Source organism: Pelophylax lessonae (assembly GCF_965119305.1).
Source record: "Pelophylax lessonae genome assembly, chromosome: 3".
NCBI lineage: Eukaryota > Metazoa > Chordata > Amphibia > Anura > Ranidae > Pelophylax > Pelophylax lessonae.
The window spans coordinates 636449951-636477741 of record NC_138770.1 but is presented as its reverse complement, the minus strand read 5'-3'; the positions used below and the strand labels follow the sequence as shown (position 1 = coordinate 636477741).

Sequence of the window (27791 nt, the reverse complement as noted above, 5' to 3'; positions counted from 1 at the left end):
TAACATTTTAAGTCTATGACAGCTTTGCAACTTGTGTTTTCTGATGTGGGTCACCAGGGGTGGACTTTATATTCCCATCACTACATTTGTACCAAGGCAAAGCAGCTTTGAATTCTGTTGCTGGTTTACACAAATTACTTTTGCCTGTGTGGACCATAACTTGTTTTTTTTTTTTCTGGTTGTCTTAAAAGGAAATGAAGGCACCTCCTGCAATGTCACTGCGCAGATGGTCCTCGTATGCTGCTGGCGCAGTATGAAGGAAGTCTCCTTATTGCTGGGCTTCCTGTGTCAGAATTTTCCACTGCAGACCCATCTGGACAGTCCTCAGGGCCTTATTACTGTGGAACAGGTAAAACATTACAGTATAATGCAGATCTCTTTTCAATACCAGGATCTTGTGTAAATAACCTGTATTTTGTAATCCCTCCCTTTTTAAATCTTTTGGGGCAAGCATGTCAAACTGGTGTTTCTTGGGCTTAGTGGACCCTTTTTACTGATTCCTTGCAGCCATTTCATTTTCATCGCTTCACGCCCAGTACAATAGTTTTTTTTTTTTTTAATTAACGTTTCAGAGAAAATGACAATACAAAATAAACAGTAAGAACTGCAAGACCACAACACAGTAAGCAATTCCAAACAATAAAATGAATAAAGAAAGAAAAAAACATACAAAACAGTGCAATTAGAAAACAGTGCTTGCGAAATTTGCAGCTGTGACCCTCGACAATACCTTTTAAGTGGAAATTACAAACCTCTCTGCACATTAACTATAGTGATATACAGTATCCCACAAAAGTGAGTACACCCCTCACATTTTTGTAAATATTTTATTGTATATTTTCATGTGACAACACTGAAGAAATTACACTTTGCTACAATGTAAAGTAGTGAGTGTACAGCTTGTATAACAGTGTAAATTTGCTGTCCCCTTAAAATAACTCAACATACAGCCATTAATGTCTAAACTGCTGGCAACAAAAGTGAGTACACTTCTAAGTGAAAATGTCCAAATTGGGCCCAATATTTTGTGTGGCCACCATTCTTTCCCAGCACAGCCCTAACCCTCTTGGGCATGGAGTTCACCAGAGCTTCACAGGTTGCCACTGGAGTCCTCTTCCACTCCTCCAGGGCGACATCACAGAGCTGGTGGATGACACCTTGCACTCCTCCACCTTCCGTTTGGGGATGCCCCACAGATGCTCAATAGGATTTAGGTCTGGAGACATGCTTGGTCAGTCCATCACCTTTTCCCTCAGCTTCTTTAGCGAGGCAGTGGTCGTCTTGAAGGTGTGTTTAGGGTCTTTATCATGTTGGAATACTGCCCTGCAGCCCAGTCTGTGAAGGGGGGGGGGGATCATGCTCTGCTTCAGTATGTCACAGTACATGTTGGCATTCATGGTTCCCTCAATGAACTGTAGCTCCCCAGTGCCAGCAGCACTCATGCAGCCCCAGACCATGACACTCCCTCCACCATGCTTGACTGTAGGCAAGACACACTTGTCTTTGTACTCTTCACATGGTTGCTGCCACACAATCTTGACACCATCTGAACCAAATAAGTTTATCTTGGTCTCATCCGACCACAGGACATGGATCCAGTAATCCATGTCCTTGGTCTGCTTGTCTTCAGCAAACTGTTTGCGGACTTTCTTGTGCATCATCTTTAGAAGAGGCTTCCTTCTGGGATGACAGCCATTCAGACTAATTTAATGCAGTGTGCAGCGTATGGTCTGGGCACTGACAGGCTGACCCCCCCCCCCCCCCACCCCTTCAACCTCTGCAGCAATACTGGCAGCACTCATACGTCTATTTCCCAAAGACAACCTCTGGATATAATGCTGAGCATGTGCACTCAACTTCTTTGGTTGACCATGGTGAGGCCTGTTCTGAGTGGAACCTGTCCTGTTAAACCGCTGTATGGTCTTGGCCATGATGCTGCAGCTCAGTTTTAGGTTCTTGACAATCTTCCTATAGCCTAGGCCATTCTTTTTTTCACATCCTCCGAGAGTTCTTTGCCATGAGGTGCCATGTTAAACTTCCAGTGACCAGTATGAGAGAGTGAGATTGATAACACCAAATTTAACACACCTGCTCTCCATTCACACCTGAGACCTTGTAACAGGAACGAGTCACATGACACCAGGGAGGGAAAATGGCTAATTGGGCCTAATTTGGGCATTTTCACTTAGGGGTGTACTCACTTTTTTTGCCAGCGGTTTAGACATTATTGGCTGTGTGTTGAGTTATTTTGAGGGGACAGCAAATTTACATTGTTATACAAGCTGTACACTCAAAAGTGTTATTTCTTCATTATTGTCACATGAAAAGATAAAATAAAATATTTACAAAAATGTGAGGGGTGTACTCACTTTTGCGAGATACTTTATAAAATAGGACCTACCCACATCCTTTTCAGAGCTTAGACCAGGATTCTTGCTGGTTAGGATAAAAGAAAGATATTTTATGAAAAAAAAATAAAAAAAACGAATGCCAAGATAAAGGCGCATAGAACCCAAAAAGTTATTGTTCAAATTAACAGTAGCAGTAGGAGGGGAGGCCACCCACCCACCCCAGACCTTCTCAAATTTGTGTAATTCCCCCCCTATTCAAATACGTAGCTTTATAAAAGGGTAATGCTTTGTTTTCCGAGACCTTCCAGGACTCCACTGACAGAGGATTAGGTTTCTTCAAAGATAAAACTATAAATTTCCTAACTTGGGAGAAAAGCAAGGTAAGTAGGGTCCGTATGGCAGTAATATGGCCTAGCTCATTTACCAAGCTAAGAAGATAATGTCTTAACAGAAGGCCCTAAAGCAGGGGTCCTCAAACTTTTTAAACAGGGGGCCAGTTCACGGTCCCTCAGACACTGTTGGGGGCCGGACTATAGTTTGAAGAAAATATGAACGAATTCCAATGCGCATATTTTATTTGTAGTGCACAAAAAAACAGGAAAAACAATACAATATTTATTGTTTTATTTATATATATAAATAACCACAGTGCAGAGTGACCACAGCGTGCCGTGCCCCCTTTCAATGCCGAGTGACCACAGCGTGCCCCCTTTCAATGCCGAGTGACCACAGCGTGCCCCCTTTCAATGCCGAGTGACCACAGCGTGCACCCTTTCAATGCCAGACTGACCACAGCGTGCCCCCTTTCAATGCCAGACTGACCACAGCGTGCCCCCTTTCAATGCCAGACTGACCACAGCGTGCCCCCTTTCAATGCCAGACTGACCACAGCTTGCCCCCTTTCAATGCCAGACTGACCACAGCGTGCCTCCTTTCAATGCCAGACTAACCACAGCGTGCCCCCTTTCAATGCAGACTGACCACATCGTGCCCCCTTTCAATGCAAAGTGACCAGCGTGCAGAGACCAGTGCACTTAACTGCAGCGGCGGCGTCTCGTCGAGTCCTCCCACCCCCTCCTCGGCCAATGGCATGGGTTTGCCTTTCGGACAATCAGGAAGCGGGTCTCCGACCCGCTTCCTGATTGGCCAGGAGGAGGATCCATGTGACAATAGCGAAATTTAATTCGCTATTGTCACACAAATGGGTGGGCTAGGGCGCAGTGCTCTGCGCCCCAGGTCCACCCTTTTCTGAAGCACATGAGCTTCAGTGAAAAATAAAGACGCATTACATGGGAGAAGATTTGGGACACCTGATCACTGCAGCTGCTGCAGAACCTCTTGTCAGTGCGTTGCCCTGTGTAGAGTGACAGCCAATCAGTATAGGAGGTGATGGCACACTGCTGCAGAAGCTCTTTACCGGGCAGCCAGTGGAGCGGTGTGTCCATCCCGTGTCCGGTACATAGCTCAATGTCTGGAGGAGAGATGGAGATCACAGAAGATCCGACACCCACCGATGCTGGTCGGACACTCAAACCAGAGATGTCCCTACTGATCCCCATAGGAGAAAATACCTACCTACCTGCCTGGTGTCCTCCGACCGACCGCCCAGACCTCCGACTATACTGACAGTCCTCCCCGATCTACTCCCGACACTGAGCCCGGCCTCCTCCACCACCGACACCACCCCCAACCCAGCCCGGCTATATACAGAACACACCCTCCAGCCAACCCCGACCCTGTGTGTGCTCCGCCCACATCCACCTCCAATCCATGTGTATACCCAGAGTCCATCCCTCATCCAACCATAAACCAGCTCTATCCATCTACATCCAGTCCAGATCCCCATCTATACAGAGACTGACAGGCAGTCAGCCCTGTGCCGATCCCGGCCGACGGGCTGGGTTCAGGACACTGGCGGGCCGTAGTTTGAGGACCCCTGCCCTAAAGGAATGGTGGTCACCTCCTGCACACCCTTCAGAACCTCCTTCCAATACACCTGGAAGACAGGACACTCCCAAAAGATATGGATAAAATCTGGTTTAGCTGCAGAGCAACACCAGTATGAGGAGATAACTGAGCCAAAAATCGTAGCTATCTTCGCTGGGGTCATATAAATGCAATGAATATATTTATAGTGAATTAGTTGTTAACGGCTGAGAATAGTCTGGTGAAGGGTGCCAGCACAGTAGTTGGCAGAGTGCTTTTGGTGCTAGTGCTATTTTTTTCTCCTTTTATCTGACCTTAACAATTTAAATTTCAAGTGATACCAGGGTGAATAAAAATGAATTTAAAAAAAAAAAAATTTTTTTTTTATTTAAATCCGTTTTTTTTTTTAAATTTAAATCCGATTTTTTTATTTTTGTATCAAATTTATTTTAATATGCTTTGGGAGGAAAAAAATCTATCTAAAGATAGTTTTCTAGTTAAGATACAATAATAATTTAGTTTATTCAGCATGAAATGGAGCTTGGTTATGTAGCATTAGGTCGTATATTCTGCAATATTTACATTTTTGGTAAACTAATTCAGTTAATCCAGGCTCTGCATGCTAAGATAACATGCACTGCATTGATGCATTCACACAATTTCACAGTAACCATGAAATAAAACAAAGTTCAGGAATATTCCTTTATCCCATTGTTTTGCAAATCTATGTACACTTCAAACTGTATGATTGAATCGGTTCTGATATTGCTGTTTTACTAACCTGACAACTTATTATTCTAAATAGGAAGCCTTCATTTTGTTTGCAGATATTAAAGATTCCAAATACCAGCAAGAATAAGTCCTTGCATTTAAAGAACACCTGTCATTTCAGATCCATCATGGCAGCGCCTGTTAGCAGGCATCCACTCACCTGCTGCCCTCATGTCCCTCATCTTGTTGTGTCACTGCCGCATCATCAGCCGTCCCAATAAAGTGTATGGGACTGTCGGTGAGTCAACAGTGGGTCAGAGGAGGAGCTGCTGCGGTCCAAAGATGACAGTTGCTCTTAAAAAATTATGATTTAAATCAAGCCTTTTTACTAGTGATTTAAATAATGATTTAAATCAACTTGATTTAAATCCAATCCACCCTGAGTGATACAAAAAAAAAACACACTGCTTAATTTACATTGTCCCTTCTATTTCTGTATATGGATGATGGCACTGTAATTATATTAATAAAAAAAAAAAAGTACCTTTTACCTAATCGATATACAGCTGTAACATGACCCAGCTCTTTCCCAGCCTGTCTGCAGGGAAATATAAGGAGGAGGAGCTTCTAGTCCTCTGCTGCTGGACACATGTTCAAAATAAGACAGCCTTTGGAATACAGAGTAAAAATAAATAATATCAATAAACTGTTTTAAATTGTCATACAAATATATATTTGAAATCAAATCCTTATTACTTTTTGGCAATAACATGGTGTGGGTGGATTTCTGCCAGTCACAGGCTGTGTCACGCCCCTCCAGCCTGTGTCTTAGAATAAGAGGGAGGTGAAGCCTCTATCAATCTACATGTAATATCCCACCCCATGTGTTTAGCTGGTTAGTGGACATGGAAGGGGAGTGAGGCAGTGGGCTGTCATTTACCACTGTGTATACTTCCACATGTGTGACTCTTTAGTCACATGGGTTGCTCAGGTATGATAGGGAGAAAATAATCAGTATAGAAACTCACTAAAAACTGAGCATGTGCAGAGTAGCCACCACAGCTGCAAAATTCCTAGCTGTATTGGGGACATGGACAGAAGGTGGAGATAGAAAGCAGCAGGATCAACCAGGTTTTCTGCAATACAGGCATACCCCGCTTTAGGTACACTCACTTTAAGTACACTCGTGAGTAAGGACACAGCTTGTTCAGCTTGGCATGACACTACTCCCGGTTTTTAACATTGGTGTCTATAGGAAATCTTGGTCAGCTTGACATGGCACTGCTCCCAAACCATAAGTGACAGGGATACCAAACTTAGGGAGCACCGAGAGGGGACCTAGGACTACAACATATCCTGTCTGTGGCTGGCCAGCTTGCCTAGGTAATCTAATATGTCATAGTCCTGGATCCCCTTAACATGCTCCCCAAGCTTGGTGTCCTTGTCACATGGTTTGGGAGCAATGCCATGTCAAGCTGACCAAGATTTCCTATGGAGCTAGTGTATTTACATGCATTGAGAAATGAAAAAAGGTATTGCTTCACTTTAAGTACATTTTCGTTTTACATACATGCTCTGGTCCCATTGTATACTTAAAAGTGGGGTATGCCTGTATACAAAAAAAGAATCTCATAGTGACAAAATGAGTATGAATAGCACGTAATACAACATTTATTGATAGTTTTTTTTGTGGTGTGTGTGTTTAGTGATACTTTAGCTTCAAAGTGCATTTAAACCCAAGAACACAGATGGAATATTAAAGCTTACCAGTCCTTAGATGTGAAGTTTTTTTTTTTCAGGCTTATTTTCCTTTATTTTTACCTGTGATCCTGCTAGTAACACACTTCCAGTTCTAAGGTGACAACACTGATTATGTGTACTGTATCTTAAGAGGAGCAGTGTTGTCACCTTGGGACAGGAAATATGTTAGAATTGAAGTAGACATTCCTCTCTTACAATCTCCATTTATATAGATGGTGGTGGTTCTGTAGTCTACTGAAGTGCTTGAGGTAACAGTGCAGAGGGCAAAGGAAGTTATTCGCTCACTGCATTTCAGGCTGGATCAACATTGTTTTTCTTTTTTGACATATTGAACAGATATAACAAAATACTTTCAATGGTATATTTAACAGACCAAAAGGAATCAAGTATTAAATGTTCATTTATGGAAATTACATATATTTTAAACCTAAAATTAAAACTTTAACATGGTATACATGCATGTTTTTTTTTTTTTTTTTGTTACGTCAGTGGGTTGAACGAAAAAAACTGATAGATCTCTGCACAAGTGGATAGTGGTGTAGGGATCTCTCCCACTGTGACATTGTATTCTGATGAGGGGAAATCCCCGACACTTCCGTCAGAAAACACAGATCAAGCACTGATCGACTGCTGGTTTTCCAGCAACACCGTTTGACAGAAACCAGTCATTAGATCAGCTTCTGTTGAACAAACAGCGTTACATACAGGAAGTCGGCTGGTCCAGCAGGGACAGTACATGTGGACCTGGCTTTACTTAGTGAGTCGACCGGTCAGGCTTAGCACTAGAAGTCATCTATTTCCATTGTGGATCTGGTAGTCTCATGCCTTAACAGGCTGCTTCCTATTCTATTACAGGATGTGCCTTTCTTTAAGAACCCAACTAATAAGCGGTTCTTCCTAGAGTTCTGTTCTATCAGGTAGGTCCTGTCTTTCATATGATTCTGGTTCTTACTGTGACTTTACTTTGTTGGACTATGTCTGATTGGTCAAAATCTAAATTTAAGCGAGATCTTTTAATTGCCAAGTTGATCGAGTCTCTGAACAGACCAACTCATTTAGTGAGAAAAATAATTATTTGTTCCCCTGCAGATTTTGTAAGTTTTCCCTCTTACTAGAGCTGCATGATTAATCAATAAAAAATTTGCGATCTCGATCTAGCCTCCTCACGATCTTAAATCGGCATGGCCTCGATTCTTACAGAGCCGTTCTCTGCTCACTCACAGCTATCATCAAAAAAAAAAAAAAAGGCCTCCGGCAAATGTCAACATTGTTAAGGCTGCGAGATAACTATAAACACAATGCTTTACATTGTATCATTTGATTCTTTTAGATCAAAGGAATGAACTTCAGTCTGTAAAGGAGGGCAGTTTAACCTCTTAAAGACAGCCTTTTTCTTACACTTGTTGCTTACAAGTTAAAATCAGTATTTTTTTCTTGAAAATTACTTAGAACCCCCAAACATAACGTATGACTTTAAAAAAAACTAAACTGTAAAGTTAGCCCGATTTTTTTTTTTTTTTTTGTATAATGTAAAAGATGATGTTACACCAAGAATCGTGAGAGAATCATCTTTATTCTAAGCAAAAAAATTGTGATTCTCATTTTATCCAGAATCGTGCAGCTCTACCATTTACAAAGAAATAAAAGATATTTTTTTATCATAGGTGCATTTTAAATGATAGAGACAGAATATCAACCAAATATCAAGAAAAACACATAAAACAAATGCTATAAATTTAATTTGCAGTTCAGTGAGTAAAATATTTGATCCCTAAGCAAAACATGGCTTAGTACTTGGTGAAGACAGCCTTGTTGGCAAGCACAGAGGTAAGACGTTTCTTGTGGTTGGTTACCAGGTTTGCACACATCACAGAAGGGATTTTGGTCCACTCTTCTTTGCAGATCTTCTCTAAATCCTTAAGGTTTCTTGGCAACTTGAATTTTCAGCTCCCTCCATAAATTTTCCAAAGGATTAAGATCTGGAGACTGACTAGGCCTCTCCATGACCTTACTGTCCTTCTTGAGCCACTCCTTTGTTGCCTTGGCAGTATGTTTTGGGTCATTGTCATGCTAAACGACCCATCCACGACCCATCTCCAGTATTCTGGCTGAGGGAAAAAGGTTCTCATTCAAGATTTTACAATACATGTCCCTGTCCATTGGTACCTCAATGTACCAAAGTCGGCCTTTACCTTCAGCAGAGAAACAGCCTCAAAGCATAGACAGTTGGCAGGCACGCTCCCTTAGCTGGCATCACTCAATAGGGAATAAAATAACCTTGTAGATGGTTACCAGGTTTGCACACATCTCAGGCGAAATTTTGGCCCACTCTTCTTTACAGATCTTCTCTAAATCTTTAAGGTTTCTTGGCTGTAGCTTGGCAACTATACATTTTTTTTTTTTTTTTTTATAGGATTAAGGTCTGAAAACTAGCTGGACCACTCTTTGCAGAGAGATCACTGTTTTCACAAAGACATCAAGTGCCCATTTCAGCACAATGCTGGCAGAGGGACAGGTTGTTGTTTTTTTTTTTTTTTTTTTTTATAGGATTAAGGTCTGGAAACTAGCTGGACCACTCTTTGCAGAGAGATCACTGTTTTCACAAAGACATCAAGTGCCCATTTCAGCACAATGCTGGCAGAGGGACAGGTTATTGTTTTTTTTTTTTTTTTTTTTTTTAAACTGTACTTTCTTAATAGCAGAACTTTTATTTCTACTCATTTAAAAGTGTAGGAATGTTCACTTCAAAGTGTCAGACACAAAATTCTGTTTCACATTGTGTGTCCATCTTCCTCAGCCTCTGTGCCGTTGGTGAATTGCAGTTATTGAAGATATTCTTATATACAGCTGATACAAAGCCTTGGAATAAGTTTTCTTTAAAATAATAATTATGCATCACTCCTATTTCTATTATTTCACTCCGATTCTGTGCAAAACTGTAAAATTCTCATCTGGCCCGTTATTTCGTCCATTTTATTTTATATTTTGTTATTATTCAGCAGTAACTCGTAAAACTGCCAGCGAGTTAAATTTTCTAGGAATTTCTGTGTAATTCAGAAATTGCTCTTTTTACAATAGATGCAGCAATATTTCGTAGAATATATGGCCAAGTGCCATTTAATGAAAACAATATGGATATTTGAGGCTGATGTCTGTTAAAAATCTACGGAGCAGTCTAAAATACTGTTTAAATAGGAAATGCAAAAAATTATGCTTAGTCCATGACGTTATATTTAAACCAAACTATGTGTAATCTAGATATATATTAAAGGATATAAAAAACAACGTTCAGACAGAAATACGTGAAAAGTTATGTATTGGTCTTTAGCTTTGGATGCCTTGTTGAAAAGGCATTCAAATCTTACTGAGCATAATTTTTCATTTGAATTTTGCATCTTCCTGTGTTCAGTTCCAGATAGTCTTGGTTGTTTTCCATTAATGGAATAACGTCCGCAGTAACCAATAATTTATTAGGATAGTTGGTAACCAGTAAATGTCTTGGCCTCACGTGTTTCTGGTTTCCTGGCCACAGCTTTTTGCAGCTACAATGGAGAAGTCACTGGTATAGGGACCTAATCCAGGTCACAGGTTGTTTATTTTCGCACAGGAAATCTTTACTACAGCAAAAAAAAAATAAAAATAGAGGCAGCTTTATGTATTTACTACAAGTATTTATATAGCGCCAACAATTTATGCAGCGCTTTATATATACTGTACATTCACTTCAGTCTCTGCCCTCAAGGAGCTTACAATCAACATTCATACACAAACATACAAGGGCCAATTTTAGAAAGAAGCCAATACCCTACCAGCTTGTCTTTGGAGTATAGAAGGAAACTAAAGTACCCAGAGGAAACCACTGTTCATTTTGATGTCAAATTTGGATTTGGTTAAAGTTTTTTGACTAAAATGCCATTTTAGTTTTAGTCCTATTTTAGTCATCTGATTTTTTTTAGTTTTAGTCACATTTTAGTTGACTAAAATCTCTACTACCCAACCTAAACTTCAGCTTTTCTCTGCACTCCGCCTCTCGGTTAAAGCCCCAGCCCCCTGACTGTTATCGGCAAGCTGTATTGGCTGAGAGACTCAGGCTCCCTCCGTCTGCCTACTGCCTGGGAATTATGAAACCATACCCTGCCAACCACAGAAGAGGAACTCCTCCATTGGTTTTGTGTCTGTCTGGATGTGACATGGTGAGTGTTTCTCCCCCCCCCCCCCCCAAGCAAGGTAGAAGTGCTTAGCACTGTGTAAAATAACAGCCTCCCCAGACCGTCCTGTTCTCTGCCCTGTGCACTCCCTTAATTCCATTCACTTCCCCATCCCCAATTGCAGGTCACCTCCCCATCCCCAAAGTATAATGCACCCTGCTGTGTGCCCTCCCATTTACTTCCCCATCCCCACTTGCAGGTCACCTCCCCATCCCTAAAGTATAATGCACCCTGCCGAGTGCACTCCCTCACTCCCATTTACTTCCCCATCCCCACTTGCAGGTCACCTTCCCACCTGCAAAGTATAATGCACCCTGCCGTGTGCACTCCCTTACTCCCATTTACTTCCCCATCCCCACTTGCAGGTCACCTCCCCATCCCCAAAGTATAATGCATTTTGCCCTGTGCACTCCCTTACTCCCATTTATTTCCCCATCCCCACTTGCAGGTCACCTCCCCATCCCCAAAGTATAATGCACCCTGCTGTGTGCCCTCCCATTTACTTCCCCATCCCCACTTGCAGGTCACCTCCCCATCCCTAAAGTATAATGCACCCTGCCGAGTGCACTCCCTCACTCCCATTTACTTCCCCATCCCCACTTGCAGGTCACCTTCCCACCTGCAAAGTATAATGCACCCTGCCGTGTGCACTCCCTTACTCCCATTTACTTCCCCATCCCCACTTGCAGGTCACCTCCCCATCCCTAAAGTATAATGCATTTTGACCTTTGCACTCCCTTACTCCCATTTACTTCCCCATCCCCACTTGCAGCCAGGCATTACACCTAATAGAGTTTACTTTTTTTTCATATTTTAAAGTGGTTGTAAAGGCAGAGGTTTTTTTTTATCTTCATGCATTCTGCTCATTGCGAATAAAAGTCCTCTGTGTGTAGCCGTCCCCCTGAGCCCCATCTAGTTCCAGCGATGTTGCAGGAGTGTCTCCGCTGCCCACCTTATTGACTGAGAGAGAAGCGCGGTGCCATTGGCTACTGCTGCTGTCAGTCAAAGTCCGTCAGCCAATGAGGAGCGAAAGTGGGCCGGGCTGTGGTTTCATGTCTGAATGGACACAGGGAGCTGTAGGTGCCCCCATTGCAAGCTGCCTCCTGTGGAGCACTCAACAGGAGGGAGGGGCCAGGAGAGCCAAAGAGGAACCCGAGAAGAGGAGGATCTGGGCTGTTCTGAGCAAAACCATTACACAGGGCAGGTAAGTATAACATGCTTGTTATTTTTATCTGGCAGCTTTTTTTCTCCAGTTGTTCCTGTGAGATCTTCAAGCAAGTACGCTGAAACTGGGCGACGGGCTGGATGTTGAGATCCAGTGGTCACCCTAGTTCAGCCTACGAGCGCGTGCAGGCCATAGCTCAGCGCTGGGTCGGCCGCGACATAGTCCCACTGGACGGGGACTGACCCTGCGAGCTAAACGTCTCGCCTGGACGCCAATGACCAACAGAGTCACGGCATCCGTATTGGTCGACAGCCCCCCCACCCCGGTGGAGAGGGGTTCTGTCAGGAGTTGGCGCCCGCCTGGTTCCGGTATGGTGAGTAGAATGTTCCCCCTTTCCCCCTGTCGGGTTTGTTGGTGGACGCGGGCCCCTCTCTGGGATGGTCGGACACTCGGTTTTCTGGGTCTCCCCTCTATCCTATAACAGGTCACAGATCCCCCAATTTGAGTGTGATTTTTGTGAATAGAAGCCAGGAGGCTTGGTTTGGGAGCTGACTATCTAAAAGTCACTATATGACTGTAAGGGTGACTGAAGTCAGTGGCAGACTACTAAGAGGCATTACTATTGAGGTATAGCGGTATCCTACCTGTCTAGTGTGTACACAGGCCGATGCCTATGCCTGAGTTACTGCAGCCACAGATCGCCATCCCTCCAGAAAGCCGGTCACTTCCACAGGCCACACAGCCTCCCGCAGGCTGAGGACACCTCCCGCAGGCCGAGGCACTTCCACAGGCCTCACAGTCCGAATGCACACATCCCGCAGGCCGCTGCTAGCTTGCAAGCCGCCGCTATCCTACACAGGCCGCCGCCATTTTCCTGCAGATCGCACGAGGCCGCCATATTGGCGTAGCTTCGTGTCTCCAGCATGGGGGCGGCCATGTTTGAGGTGACCAAACACCTCGTGGAGTAATTGGGAGGCGCCGGAAGGCGTGTAAAGGGGCGGAGCCGCCTCCTTGGCCCAGGGAAAGCAAGCCAAAGCCTTCCTGTCTGTAACAGACAGTGCTGGAAGCAGTTTGATAAGAAACTTCTGTGCATCAGGTGAGCCTTGGGGTCTCTCTCTCTGAGGGGTCCAAGCAGGTAGACTGAGGGGCGCTACTGCGCTGGGGGACTAAGTTAAAAAAAAAAAAAAAGTTTTTTTTTTGCAATAAATTTTTTTGTGTTTGCTGGCAAGTGTCTTGTTACATGAACCCTGCCACTCATGTATCCCCACCTGATCCCCTCGGGGTGGCCGCAGGACCCTCCAGTACCCCACTTGTGATGATGCATTATCAGCAGTTTTGGAGTCTTTGGTATCCCGGGTGGAGGTAGCCTGTCAGGGACGGGGGTCAAGAAGAGCGACCCCCGCCTACCCCTATGTCATCTGATACTTCAGATACGGATTCTGAGCTTGTCATTGCCGGGAAACCTTAAATCTTGAGGTTAGACCGGCAGAGGTAGCTGAGACTCATATTCCTTTTTTGGTACTAGCAAGCCTACCAAAATGGTGAAGGGTTTCCCTTGCCCAAATGGGGTCTCCCGTAAACGAGCCCCTGCTATTTCCAAACGCATTGCTAGGCGCTATCATTTTGAGGAATCCCTCATTACAAAGATGGACGGTGCCACCAATAGTGGACTCACCGATTTCCAGACTAAATAAAGCCACTGTTATCTCGTTGGAGTGACAGAATGGGCCCCACCCATCTCTAGGGTGGGGGGACGTCTTCACCGGTTTCCGGATCCAGGGCTTTCCAGAATCCCGGATAAAGGGGTTCGCAAGGTCATATGGTCGGGATACAAGATCGAGTTTCGATCACTTCCACCGGTGCGATTCTTCCCTTCCAATATTCGACATCCCCGGGTCGCTTAAAAAGCTTTGCGGGGAACAGCTTGATGCAACAAGCAGTGGTAGTTCCCATTCCTTGGAGGAGTTCTAGTCGAACCTGTTCACAATGCCCAGGAGAAAGAGCTAGGTGCGTCCAATTCTGGTCTTGGAAGAGATGGAGTCCATCCATACAGTGGTGGCCTCCCTGCATCAGGGGGATTTCCTGGCGTCCATAGACATTTAGGATGCCTATCTTCATATCCCCATCTTCGCAGGACATCAGCGTTTTCTTTGCTTTTCCCAAAGATCATCCCTGGTTCCCAGCAGGAGACTGAACTATCTGGGCCTAATTTTGGATACATCCTTGGCAAGAGTGTTTCTCCAGGCGGAGAAACTCCAGAAGATTCAGTCAATGATTCGGATGTTGCTGTCCGTCAACTGGCTGGGATTGATGGTCGCCTCCTTAGAGGCAGTACCGTTTGCCCAGTCTCATACCTGAATTCTCCAAAGAGGAGATTCTTCTCATATGGAATCGGAATCCCGATTCCCTGGACAATCGGATCCGATTGAGCGAGCAGACCAGGGAGGCTCTGGTCTGGTGGCTTCGGTCTCCGATGCTCAGCCAGGGGAAGTCATTTCTTCTGATAAATTCCAGGTTACCGATAAAGGTGTTGGAACTGAGAGCGATCAGACTTTGTCTGATTTACTGGTCCGAGCAGCTCCAGGGCAGTCCGGTTCGGATCCAATCGGACTATGCCACGGTCATGACTTATGTCAATCACCAAGGGGCACCAAGAATGCCCTGGCGGCCATAGAAATGGCCAACATTCTTTATTGGGGGAACAGTTGTTCCAGTTCTCTCCGCGATATTTATCACGGGGGTGGACAGGCAGATTATTTCAGCCGTCAGATTCTGGATCAAGAGGAATAGTCTCTTCATCCAGAGGTATTTCACCAGCTGTCCCTTCATTGGGGCACCCCGGATATGGATCTGTTGGCAGGTTGACTCAACAGGGCTCGCGCCCGCGATCCTCTAGCGGACGCAGCAGACGCGCTGAGCGCCCCGTAGGGGCAGTATCAGCTACTGTATGTCTTCCCCCCTCTCAAGTTACTGCTGAGATTTCTCCGCAGGATAGAGGTGGAGGGAACTCCAGTTATCCTGGTAATTCCGGGCTGGCCTCGTCAAGCCGGGTACGCCGACTTGGGCAGGCTAGTCGCAGACGCTCCTTGGAGACTTCGTCTCAGGGAGGATCTGCGGTCTCAAGGACCGATCTTCCATCGTGCGTTACAGTCGCTGGTTTTAACAGCCTGGCCATTGAGACCCAGGTACTGAAGGACAGGGGATTGTCAGCTTCAGTTATTCCTACTCTAATTAAAGCAAGGAAAGCGACTTCTAGCAATGGAAGACTTATATTGCGTGGTGTGAAACGTTGGGATTTCCCCCACATACCTATTTGGTGACCCGAATTTCGGCTTTTCTGCAAAAGGGGGTTGAGCAGAAACTATCCTTGAGCACTATCAAGGGTCAGGTTTTCAGCGTTAGCAATCTTCTTTCAGAAGCCGCTGGCTCCTCATTCCTTGGTGCGGAATTTCATCCAGGGGGTGCGGCACTTGGCTCCGCCAGTGCGCGCACCCTTACCGCCCTGGGATCTTAATTTGGTTTTGTCGGTTCTGCAGAAACCTCCCTTTTAAAATATCAGGGAGATTCCCTTGCTTACATTATGCCAGAAGGTGGCCTTCTTGGTGGCTATCACTTCTGCACGCAGGGTGTCAGAACTGGCTGCATTATCATGCCATTCCCGATATCTTGTGGTTCATAGGGATAAGGTGGTTCTTCATCCGAAGCCATCCTTTCTTCCTAAGGTGGTTTCAGACTTTCATCTGAATGAAGATATTGTGCTACCTTCCTTGTGTCCTCAGCCCAATCATCCTCTGGAATATGCGTTGCATTCCTTGGATGTGGTTCGGGCAATCAGGGTATACCTGAAGGCTACGGAATCGTTCCGTAAGACGGATTCACTTTTTGTGATCACGGATGGCCCCAGAAAGGAGTTGCCTGCATCTGCCACGACTATCTCCAAATGGATAAGACAGACGGTGGTACAGGCTTATTCTATTAAGGGTCGGAATCCTCCGTTCCCTGTTAAGGTGCACTCCACTCGAGCGCTCAGTACTTCCTGGGCCTACCGCCATCAGGCGTCAGTGGTCCAGGTGTGCAAGGCGGCTACCTGGTCGTCGGTTCATACCTTTACAAAATTTTATAAAGTTGATGTGATGGCATCGGCGGATGCCTCATTTGGCCGCAAGGTTTTGCAGGCCGCAATTTGAGGAGACCGGTGGTCTACCTCGAGGGTTTTTTTCCGTTGGAATTTCCGTTGAGTCTCATCGTGTGATTGATGAGCCTTTAAAACTTCTAGTTGGCACCGGTTGGGCCTTCTAGATTGGATTTTGATTTCCATTATCCCACCCCTCATTTGTGGCACTGCTTTGGGACGTCCCGAGTTGATATTAATCAAGGAGGACTACGTCTGTCAATGAGCGACAGAGAAAAATGGATTTTTGTAAAATCTTACCGTAAAATCCTTTTCTCTTAAGCTCATTGACAGACGTAGTACCCGCCCCTCTGTTTTTGAGTTGGGTTGGGTTAAATTCTCTAAACACTGCTTTGTGACATAACTGATTTGCTGTAGCAGGAAGTGAGAGGATATACCCTCTGGGACTGCCCCTAAGGTGTGGCCAGAACGTTTTATTTCCTGTCTAGTCCTACTCCTGTAGAGGGCAGTATAACCCGAGTTGATATTAATCAAGGAGGACTACGTCTGTCAATGAGCTTAAGAGAAAAGGATTTTACGGTAAGATTTTACAAAAATCCATTTATTCTCAATGGGCCCATTCATACCTGAGTGTAACTTGATGGCTGTCATGTGAAGCTTGCAAAAGTGCATGAATTTCTTTGGGGAAGTTTCAAGTGTTTTTTACTCCATAGGCTTTAAAGGGAACTCCTGAAAAACACGTGATTATGCACTTTTATAGGCACTCCCATTTAGAAGTTTACGGGGCCATAAAAAGCACAGTTCTGCTCCAATGCTGCAAATGTGCAAAAACAATGCCTCAAAATTGGCAAACTATGCTAAGCGTCAAATAGTCATGTGTTCATAATCTGCTCTATCAAGCGTTTTCTCTTCATTTTCAAAAAGGAGCAAAATTAACAGCCTTGCAAATGTCATAGTTACAGAGTTAGGTTGAAAAAAAAAGACACAAGTCCATCACGTTCAACGAATAGAAAAAATAATAATTTGAATTTGTTAAATAAATTGAAAACCCCATATACAGAATCCTATTCCCACAGTTCATCCAGAGGAAGGCACAAATAAAACCCTATAAAACATGGTCCAATTGGCTCCAACAGGGTAAAACAATGCTTCCTGATCCCTGAAGGCAATCAGATTTTCCCTGGATCAACAATCTATGGTGTTGACACTTATCAATATTAATAGTTAGTTGTATACTTTGTATTTAGGAATCCATCCAGCCTTTTTTTTAACAATCAACTGAAGCGGGCCAGAGCTAATCCCTGAAGGAGTCTATTCCACATTTTCACAGCTCTTACTGGAAAGAAGCCTTTTTGTATTCAGTGGTTACATTTTTATTTATTTGCAGGTGGAAAGAGTGTTCCCCTTTTCCTTTGCAATTGTTGTGGAAATTTTATTGTGGACATTTCTTTAGGATATATTTTTAGTTAAATTGCCATAATGTCTCCCAGTGTCAGTTTAGACGGGATTGCATAATATAATAAAGTTCCATCCACTGGAACAAATAGAATGGTCACTATCAAATATGGTTTTCTATGAACTATATTTTATGGGATCCACTAACAGGTAATGAGTCTGTGTTTGTGAATTAACATGGCTGACTCATGAGAAGCCATGTGCTTTGTCCTTTGTGGCAGTTGGGAGTCTCTAGATTCAGCCATGTTCATTAATTATTATTATTATTATTAATTATTAATAAGGATTTCTATAGTGCCAGCAATTTACGCAGCTCTTTACAATATTAGAGGGAGACAGTACATATACAATACAATAAAATACAAGAGGATTAGAGGGCCCTGCTCAGAAGAGCTTACAATTTAATGGGGTGGGGCAGGTATTACAAGAGGTAAGAGTAGGAAATGAGCTGATGGCAGATAAGTTGGCGGTGTGATAGGCTTCCCTGAAGAAATGAGTTTTCAGGGATCGCCTGACAGCAGCTAGAGTAGGAGATAGCCGTACAGGTTGAGGTAGAACGTTCCAGAGGATGGGAGAGGCCCTGGAGAAATCCTGGAGACGAGCATGAGAGGAGGAGACAAGGGAGCTTGAGAGTAGGAGGTCTTGAGAGGAGCGGAGAGGACGATTTGGGTGACATTTGGAGACAAGATTGGCGATGTAGCTCGGGGCAGAGTTGTGAATGGCTTTGTATGTTGTGGTTAGTATTTTGAATTTAATTCGCTGGGCAATCGGGAGCAAGTGTAGGGATTGGCAGAGAGGGGAGGCAGACGCTGAGCGGTTGGTAAGGTGGATAAGTCTGGCAGCAGCGTTCATGATAGACTGAAGAGGGGATAGCCTATGAAGTGGTAGGCCTATGAGAAGGGAGTTGCAATAGTCGAGGCGAGAAATAACTAGGGAGTGAATGATTAGCTTGGTGGTTTCAGTTGTTAAAAAGGGGCGAATTTTAGAGATGTTGCGGAGGTGAAGTCTACAAGCTTTTGACAATGATTGGATTTGGGGCCGAAAGGACAGGTCAGAGTCCAGGATTACACCTAGTACCCTGGCATGAGGGGAGGGATTGATGTCTGCATAACTAATTTTAATAGAAAATTCATGGAGGGGGGCACGGGTGGGAAGGAATATTACCAGCTCAGTTTTAGAGAGATTTAGTTTGAGGAAGTGGTGCGACATCCATGTTGATATGTCAGTAAGTAAGTTAGCAATGCGAGAGGAGACTGAAGGAGTGAGGTGAGGAGTAGACAGATTTGAGTATCATCGGCGTATAGATGGTATTGGAAGCCGTTGGGCGGTTGTCAAGTGACCAAGGGAGGCGGTGTAGATGGAGAAGAGGAGGGGTCCAAGAACAGAGTCTTGGGGAACCCCCACAGAAAGGGGCAATGGGGAGGAGGAGGTAGAGTTGTGGGTAACACTGAAGGAGCGCTGTGATAGGTAGGAGGAGAACCGAGATAGAGCAGAATCTTGGAGGCCAAGGGAACAGAGTTTATTAAGAAGGAGCGGGTGGTCAACAGTATCATAGGCCGCAGAAAGGTCGAGTAATAGAAGTATGGAGTAGTGGCCATCGGTTTTAGCAGTTAGTAGATTGTTTGTGAGTTTTAGTAAGGCAGTTTCTGTAGAGTGCTGCGAGCGAAAGCCAGACTGTAAGGGATCAAGAAGGTTATTTTCACTGAGGTAGGAGCGGAGACGGTTGTAGACTAAGCGTTCTAGAAGTTCATTCATAGGCATTTACTCCTCAGTTCCTATTGTACTTTTTTGAATGTATACATGTTCTGTGATTGGTGGTCTTGAAACCACACCCTGTACCCCCCTTTTGTTCACTTGCTGTAAATAAATCAAGCCCTGCCCTGAGACACACAGAGGAAACACGCAGACATTCACAGAAGGCACAGACCACACACACCCACTAACACCCATTCATGCATTCAGACACACAGACATTCACAGAAGCACACAGAGACTCTCACCCACACTCACACACCCACACACATACATACATACATACACATATACATACACATATACCCGCAGAGAGACCCGGCAGATGGAATCAATATGATCCAGCGTGTCTGTTCCTTTCTTAGTCGCCGAGCGCTAGGTAAACCTTATGCAAAAGAGCTGTACACTGTACTTTTCAGTATAAGGGATTAATGGCGTTTGGCGCTTGTTAATATCCCCAAGTGCGCTTTTCAGCGCAGCAAAGTCTTCACTGCACCGAGTGAGTTTCTATGCTCCAAGCTCTATTAATTTCCACAACACAATTACCTAAAATGAATAACGTGTTGCCAAGTTCTCTATATGGATTATATATGTATCAATACATGGTGAACATTTCTCCCCTCAAACACCTTTTCTCAGGGGAGAATAAATTCAATATTTTTGACAAAAATCAGTGGGCAGGGCCCATGTCTCCTTCATTAACCACCCCCTTTCCTGCTAATTTATGCAGAGAGCAATCAGGCATGAGTGTCACATCAAGGGCAGAGGGGTCTTTGATATGTGAGCTGGGATTGACAGTCTAGTTTCACTTTCTCATGAGGCAAGATGGTGCATCAAATGGAGAAATAGTTGGTCTTCAAGGGCACTCATTGAGTTATTTATGTACTGGATAGTTTGTTTTGGCAGTGGTTTCTGTACCACCCTTTAACAAAAGGGTTATTTAAACATCCACTACTTTCTTGTTATGACAATCTCTAAAGAGACTCTGTCACTTAGCCCATTTGGATGTCGTTGGGAGTTCAGGCAGTGGCCCGCTGATGATGCACGCCAACTCTGCCTACCAGACGTTGTGAGTCCCTGCTCTTTCATCCTCATGTGATCTGTGATGGGTGTATTCCAGGGGGCTGTGGGAACAGGGACACATTATTGTCTAGGCTGGGGGTGGATCCATAGTAGGAGGAAAAGTAGTTCCCAGGAGCGAAGGTCTGCTTAATGATGTTCTAAGCCATTTTTTCTCAACCTGGTTTTTGTGGGACCCTAGGGTTCCTCCAGAGGTTCCTAGGGGTTTCTTGAGCTTTGGCCATCTGATGGTGTCTAAATAGTTCCAGGTCCAACGTCATGCGGCATGACTGCAAGGATGAAATTCTGATCATCACTGTAAGAGGGGCATTCTTCCAATTGACTACCATCAAAGCAATGACCCCTGATGGGCTAATCTTAATAGGAGTTCCCTGAGACCTGAATATTCTTTTAGGGTTCCTCTGGGGTAAAAAGGTTGAAAAGGCTATTCTAAGCATACTTGCATGTTATAGCTGTCTGTGCTTTTGTGCTAATCCTCAGAAGTAAAATGGTTCAGTATTCTGTCAGTTTCATCTCACTGAGGCACTTCTTTCTGTCTGTGCTGATCCTTTTTGGCCACTGTGCAGCCACTGGTGATGCAACTTCTACATACACAGCATCAACTAGAATATGTGCTCATTGGAAGACACAGTAGATAGGCCTGCATACACCTGTATGTTCCCCTATGCAACTACTGACTTTCAGCTCAGAGCAATAGTTTTCTTGCACGTTTCCTGCCATGCACTCCTTTGTTTGAGAGGTAGGGTGCCAGGCTGTGAGGAATGCTGTAAATATGGCCTAGCTCTGCTCTCAGAGTTGTAAGCAGCCATTGTATGTTGAACGCCTTGGGTTCAGGGGATCTCGGGGGCAATTATTAGTGAGAACAAAGGTACATGCAGGTAGAAATCTGACTGCTTTTTCCGGATTATATTTCACACATAATTCATATGTGTGCATACTAAAAAAAAAAAAAACTACTGCTCCTATTTAACATGTAGCACTTGAACCACTGTTAATCTGTTTCATGCTTCTTCTTAGGAGCTGTTTTCAACCCGTCAAAACTGCCACAAAGTGAGATCATTAGTTTCGTGCAAGCCTTCCCCGAGATGTGGGGTGGGAGGGTAAGAATGGTAATTCACCAATTTGCAATCACTGGAAAGCTGTAGCTTTTTGTAACCAAACCCAGGCTCTACTTGATTTTTCCTTTTGAGGGATTTAATTTGCAAGTATTTTACATAATTTTTGCTGCTATTATGTTTCTCTGGGTGCATTTTTTCAGCATTGCATATACGTGAATCTATATGCACATATATACATATTGTTTGAAGCAAGGCGGCTACACGCCAAATAGTTCAGTCTTTTGAAGATATTATATTTTGCTGAATGAGGATATGCAGGACTGAAATGTTTCAGATTAAAGGACAAACACATGAAAAAAAAAGGTGAAAATAGCTGCTAATGACTTTCACAAATAATGTGCAACGTGTACAGTTGCTGTACAACAAAATTTATATCTAATAATTATGGATGTTTGCTGTGCATTTTATTGATTTTTGCTGCCAGCCATTTTAGTTTTTGAGAGGCTTACAGAGGCACTCACCTTGACCATTCAGAACAAAGGAATTGTCTTTGTAAAAGGCACTTCTAGAACCTCTTGTCAGCCCTTTCTTGTTTTTCCTTCCTTGGTTGCATCTGACACTTCATTCCCTAGTGCAAACTGGTGTGGGACACTAAAGGTAGCGGTGACGTCCCTGCCCTTGTCAATGCAAAAGTGCTCGAATGTATGCAGTAGGGCAAGGCAATTTGGCTTAAACTCCAGGATGTTGATGGGCAATCTCCATTTCTGCGGTTACCAAGTTTCCTGGACTGAGAAATTGTCCAGAACTCCACTCCAGCCCGTCAGGCTTGTGTCCTTTGCCAGGATCATCCAGGATAAAGAGAGGAGTGGTTTTCCCATCTCTAGCATCCATAAGGAGATTTACTAGTCCAGAGATAGTCTTGTAGTGGGGCTTAATGGCATTGAGGAATCGATCAACTGCGTTCTTCTGTTCCATGCCGCTAAGACATTCCATTAGAGGGGCCTTTAATGAAACTGGGCAAAGGGGACTACTATCTTTTCCAGAACTCTCATGCAAAAGATAATTGAGGAATTTGTCTTGAACAAAAAAAAAAAAAAAATTAAACCTTGCCTTACAGGGAGGGTTTATGCCTAAAAGGGGGTTTCTCTATCGCTCATTGACAGACGTAGTCCTCGGTGATACAGCACCTTCGGGTTATGTTGCCTCCACAGGAGCAGGACTAGACAGGAAATTAAAATGCTCTGGCCACACCCTAGGGGCAGTCCCAGAGGGTATATCCTCTCTCTCTCTGCCTCAGCAAATCAGTTTTCTGTCTAGTTAGGAGTAAGGACCTAGATACCTTGCTGGGATCTTCGGTCCTGGCAAGATTTTTTTCTTAAAAAGATTTTTTAGACAGCTTTTTTTCTCCAGTGTTCCTGTGAGATCTTCAAGCAAGAAAGCTGAACTGGGCGACGGGCTGGATGTTGAGATCCGGTGGTCACCCCAGTTCAGCCTACGAGCGCGTGCAGGCCATAGCTCCGCGCTGGGTCGGCCGCGACAAAGTCCCATTAAGGGACTGACCCCGCGAGTTAAACGTCTCGCTGAAACGCCAAAGACCATGAGTCACGGCGTCCGTATTGGTCGACAGCCCTCCCGCCCCGGTGGAGAGGGGTACTGTCAGGAGTTGGTGCCCGCCTGGTTCCGGTATGGTGAGTAGTATGTTCCCCCTTTTCCCCCTGACGGGTCTTGTGGTGAACGCGGGCCCCTCTCTGTATGGTAAGATAGAGTCCCCCTCTATCCTATAACATGGCACAGATCCCCCTACTTTGAGTGTGATTTTATGTGTAAAAAGCCAGGAGGCTTGGTTTGGGAGCTAACAATCTAATTGTATACATGTTTAAAAGATTGTAATCAGTGGCAGTCTGGGAATCTTACTGTGATAAGAATAAGGTACCTACCAGTCAGAAGCCACGGACATGTAGACTGCCTTCCTAGTCAAATCTCCAGCTATAGCAGGCCTTCCGAACGGCCATGCGGTCCGCCAGGGCCGGTACCGCCAACCACGCCAAAAATCCCCATGCAGAGATAGTGTTGTGTGCCCTGCAGCACACCGCTATTCGGTACAGGCCGCCGCCATTTTTTTTGCTGGATTGCACGAGCCGCCATTTTGGCGTAGCCTCGTGTCTCCAGCATGGGGGCGGCCATGTTTGAGGTGATCCAAACACCTCGTGGAGCTAGGGGAGGCGCCGGAAGGCGTGCAGAGGGGCGGAGCCGCCTCCTTTCTTCCTGGGCAGCCAGCCAAAAGACTTCCTGTTTGTCAAGACAGCGCTGTAACCTGTTGCAGTTAAACTCTGAGCATCAAGTGGTGAGCCTGGGGGTCTATCTCTCTCTCTCTCTCTCTCGATCGATAGGGATCCCTAGCAGGTAACACTAAGGGGCTTTTGTGGCGCTGGGGGTCGGAAAAAAAAAAAAAAAAAAAGTTTTTTTATTTTGAATTATATTATCCGGGAAGTTACTGGAATAATCATGGACCCTGCCACACAAATTCCCCCACCTGTTTCCCTCGAGGGGGCCACGGGACCCGCCGGTGCACAGAGTGTAGAGGCATTTACAGCAATTTTGGAGTCTATGGTGGCTCGGGTGGAGGCGGCCTGTCAGGGACGAGGGTCAAGGAAGCGACCCCCGCCTACCCCTATATTATCTGACACCTCTGACTCAGATTCAGAGATGGTCACTGCAGTTGCAGGTCCCTCTGCAAGGGCTGTTACCTCAGGTAAAGCTCCCTCAGACAGTGAGGAGGACGTTTCTTCTCCCGCTATAATTCAGGAAGAAGCATTGGTGGACGCACTAGTTGTGGCAGTGCAGGAAACCTTAAAACTTGAGGTTTTACCGGCAGAAGCAACTGATACAGAGATTCCTTTTGGTACTAACAAGCCCATCAAAACGGTGAAGGTTTTTCCTGTACCCAAGTGTTTTGGTAATAAGATTAAAGCACCAGTGGTGGATCCACCTATTTCCAGGCTGAATAAAGCCACGGTTATCCCAGTGGAGGACACTTCGTCCTTTAAGGATCCGGTGGATCGAAAGATGGAAGCAGAGTCCCGCACTATCTTCTCTCTGATAGGGTCAGCATTTAGACCAGTAATTGTTATTGGTCTAGTTTCCCAGACACTTACGGAATGGGCGAGATTGGTACGCCAAGACCTTAGGGGAAAAGATATTCCCCAGGAAACATCTGATTTGATGGAACAGATTATACAAGGGCTACAGTTTATCTGTGACGCAGCCTTGGACACTACTCCCCTATTAGGGCATGCATCTATGTCAGCGGTAATCCTCAGACGTGTGCTGTGGTTAAAATGCTGGTCAGCTGACCTAGGTTCCAAAAAGACCTTGACGAATCTCCCCTTTCAGGGGAATCGTCTATTTGGGGCCACCCTAGATGAAATCATTAAGGATGCCACTGGGGGCAAGAGCACTTTTTTGCCACAGGCTGCTAAAGCTAAGGGACCTCGCAACAAGCGAGGACCTTTCTTTACCGCCCATAAAGGGTTCGCACGCCCGGCTGGAGCAAGCGGGAAAGGCAAGACTCCTCCAGGAGGGTTCAAGAAAGGAGTACACAGCCTGAAGGTGCGCCCCCACCCGGTTTGAGGGTGGGGGGACGTTTTCACCGGTATTCAGGACATTAGATCGAGCATCAACTACTACTACCGGTGCGATTCTTCCCTTCCAACATTTAAGTACTACAGGGAGCGGTAGTCACTGTTCCCTGAATAGATCTTTTCCTTTACCTTTTCCTAAGATTAGTCTCAATTCCCCACAGGAATCGGATCTGGTTGACCAGACAGGCCAAGAAGCCTCTAGCCGGGTGACTTCGGTCCCTGAGGTTCAACCAGAAAAGATCACCCTTCCTGATAGCAATCAGGTATCTGATAAATGTGTGGGAACAGAAAACGACCAGACTTTCTCGGATGGTCGGGGCCAGATAGCTCTAGGGACGCCTGGTTCAGATCCAGTCAGCACCAGTGGTCCTAGAAATTCTAGGCTGGCCTCGTCAAGCCGGCCTGGCCGACTTGGACAGGCTAGTCGCAGACGTTCCGTGGGAACTTCGTCTCAGGGAGTGTCTGTGGTCTCAAGGACCAATTTACCATCGTGCTTTACAGTCGCTGGTTTTAATGGCCTGGCCATTGAGACCCAAGTACTGAAGGACAGAGGTTTGTCAGCTTCAGTCATTCCTACCCTTATTAAAGCAAGGAAAGCGACTTCCAGCAAGGTCTATTATCACACATGGAAGACTTATATTGCGTGGTGCGAATCTTTAGGATTTCCTCCACGTACCTATTCGGTGACTCGAATATTGGCTTTTTTGCAACAAGGGGTTGAGCAGAAGCTAGCCTTGAGCACCATCAAGGGTCAAGTTTCAGCATTAGCAATCTTCTTTCAGAAACCTTTAGCTACCAAGTCCTTGGTGCGGAATTTTATCCAGGGGGTGCGGCACCTGGCTCCACCAGTCCGCGCGCCCTTACCGCCCTGGGATCTTAATTTAGTTTTGTCGGTTCTACAGAAACCTCCCTTTGAAAATATCAGGGAGATTCCCAAGCTTACTTTATCCCAGAAGGTGGCCTTCTTGGTGGCTATCACTTCTGCTCGCAGGGTGTCAGAACTGGCTGCATTATCATGCCAGTCCCCATACCTAGTGATTCATAGGGATAAGGTAGTACTTCATCCTAAGCCATCCTTTCTTCCTAAGGTGGTTTCAGATTTTCATCTGAATGAAGATATTGTACTACCTTCCTTGTGTCCTCAGCCCAAGCATCATCGGGAACATGCGTTGCATTCCTTGGATGTGGTTCGGGCAATCAGAGTATACCTGAAAGCTACGGAATCATTCCGTAAGACGGATTCACTTTTTGTGATCACGGATGGCCCCAGAAAGGGTTTGCCTGCATCTGCCGCGACCATTGCCAAATGGATTAGACAGACGGTGGTACAGGCTTATTCTATTAAGGGTCAGAGTCCTCCGTTCCCTGTTAGGGCGCACTCCACTCGAGCGCTCAGTACTTCCTGGGCCTTTCGCCATCAGGCGTCAGTGGTCCAGGTATGTAAGGCGGCCACCTGGTTGTCGGTACATACCTTTACAAAATTCTATAAAATTGATGTGACGGCATCGGCGGATGCCTCATTTGGCCGCAAGGTTTTGCAGGCCGCAATTTGAGGAGACCGGTGGTCTACCTCGAGAGTTTTTTTCTGTTTGAAAAATTTCTTTTTTGTTGAGTCTCATCATTAAGGATGAGCATTGTAAACTTCTAGTTGGCACCGGTTGGGCCTTCTAGATTGGGATTTGATTTCCATTTTCCCACCCCTCATTTGTGATACTGCTCTGGGACGTCCCGAAGGTGCTGTATCACCGAGGACTACGTCTGTCAATGAGCGATAGAGAAAAATGGATTTTTGTAAAATCTTACCGTAAAATCCATTTCTCTTAGCTCATTGACAGACGTAGTCCCCGCCCCTCTGTTTTTGAGTTGGGTTGGGTTAAAATCTCTAAAGACTGCTTTTTGACATAACTGATTTGCTGAGGCAGAGAGAGAGAGGATATACCCTCTGGGACTGCCCCTAGGGTGTGGCCAGAGCATTTTAATTTCCTGTCTAGTCTTGCTCCTGTGGAGGCAACATAACCCGAAGGTGCTGTATCACCGAGGACTACGTCTGTCAATGAGCTAAGAGAAAAGGATTTTACGGTAAGATTTTACAAAAATCCATTTTTCCTGTGTTTTTTGCCAGTGTCCAAGCACCTGAAGTTGGCAAGATAACACTATCGTCATGGGTATAAAGATGCATTATGTCCCATGATGTACTCCAAGATAAGGATTTCTCAGGTAACCCAAAAATCCAATTTTCACAGGCAGAGAAGCAAGTTGTAGAAGTTGGGAGAATAATGTATGAAATATCAGTTCCAAAGGAACTTAAAGTGTTTGTAAAGTCAGTGCTCACAAATTCTGCCAGCTCCTCTGTTATAACACGCTATAACACACAATGTATATATTTTTTTTTTTAATTCTCTTGCTAAATATCTTTTCTCTATCGCTCATTGACAGACGTAGTCTTCTTGATTCTCAAGAGCTGGGTTATGTTGTCTCCGCAGGAGTAGGACTAGGCAGAATGACAAAACGTTCTGGCTCCACCCTAGGGGCAGTCCCTGAGGGTATATCC

General features: G+C 45.0%; 1 protein-coding gene across 2 annotated transcripts in view; it reads left to right on the top strand.

Annotated features, from left to right (window-relative positions):
• The window catches only part of THADA (THADA armadillo repeat containing), a 1178628-nt gene that overhangs the window by 197841 nt on the left and 952996 nt on the right, over window positions 1-27791 (top strand). For both annotated transcript variants that reach the window (XM_082249837.1, XM_082249838.1), the window contains exon 21: window positions 192-349. In XM_082249837.1, coding sequence (XP_082105963.1) covers window positions 192-349 — 158 coding nt within the window. The remainder of the gene's footprint in view (window positions 1-191; window positions 350-27791) is intronic.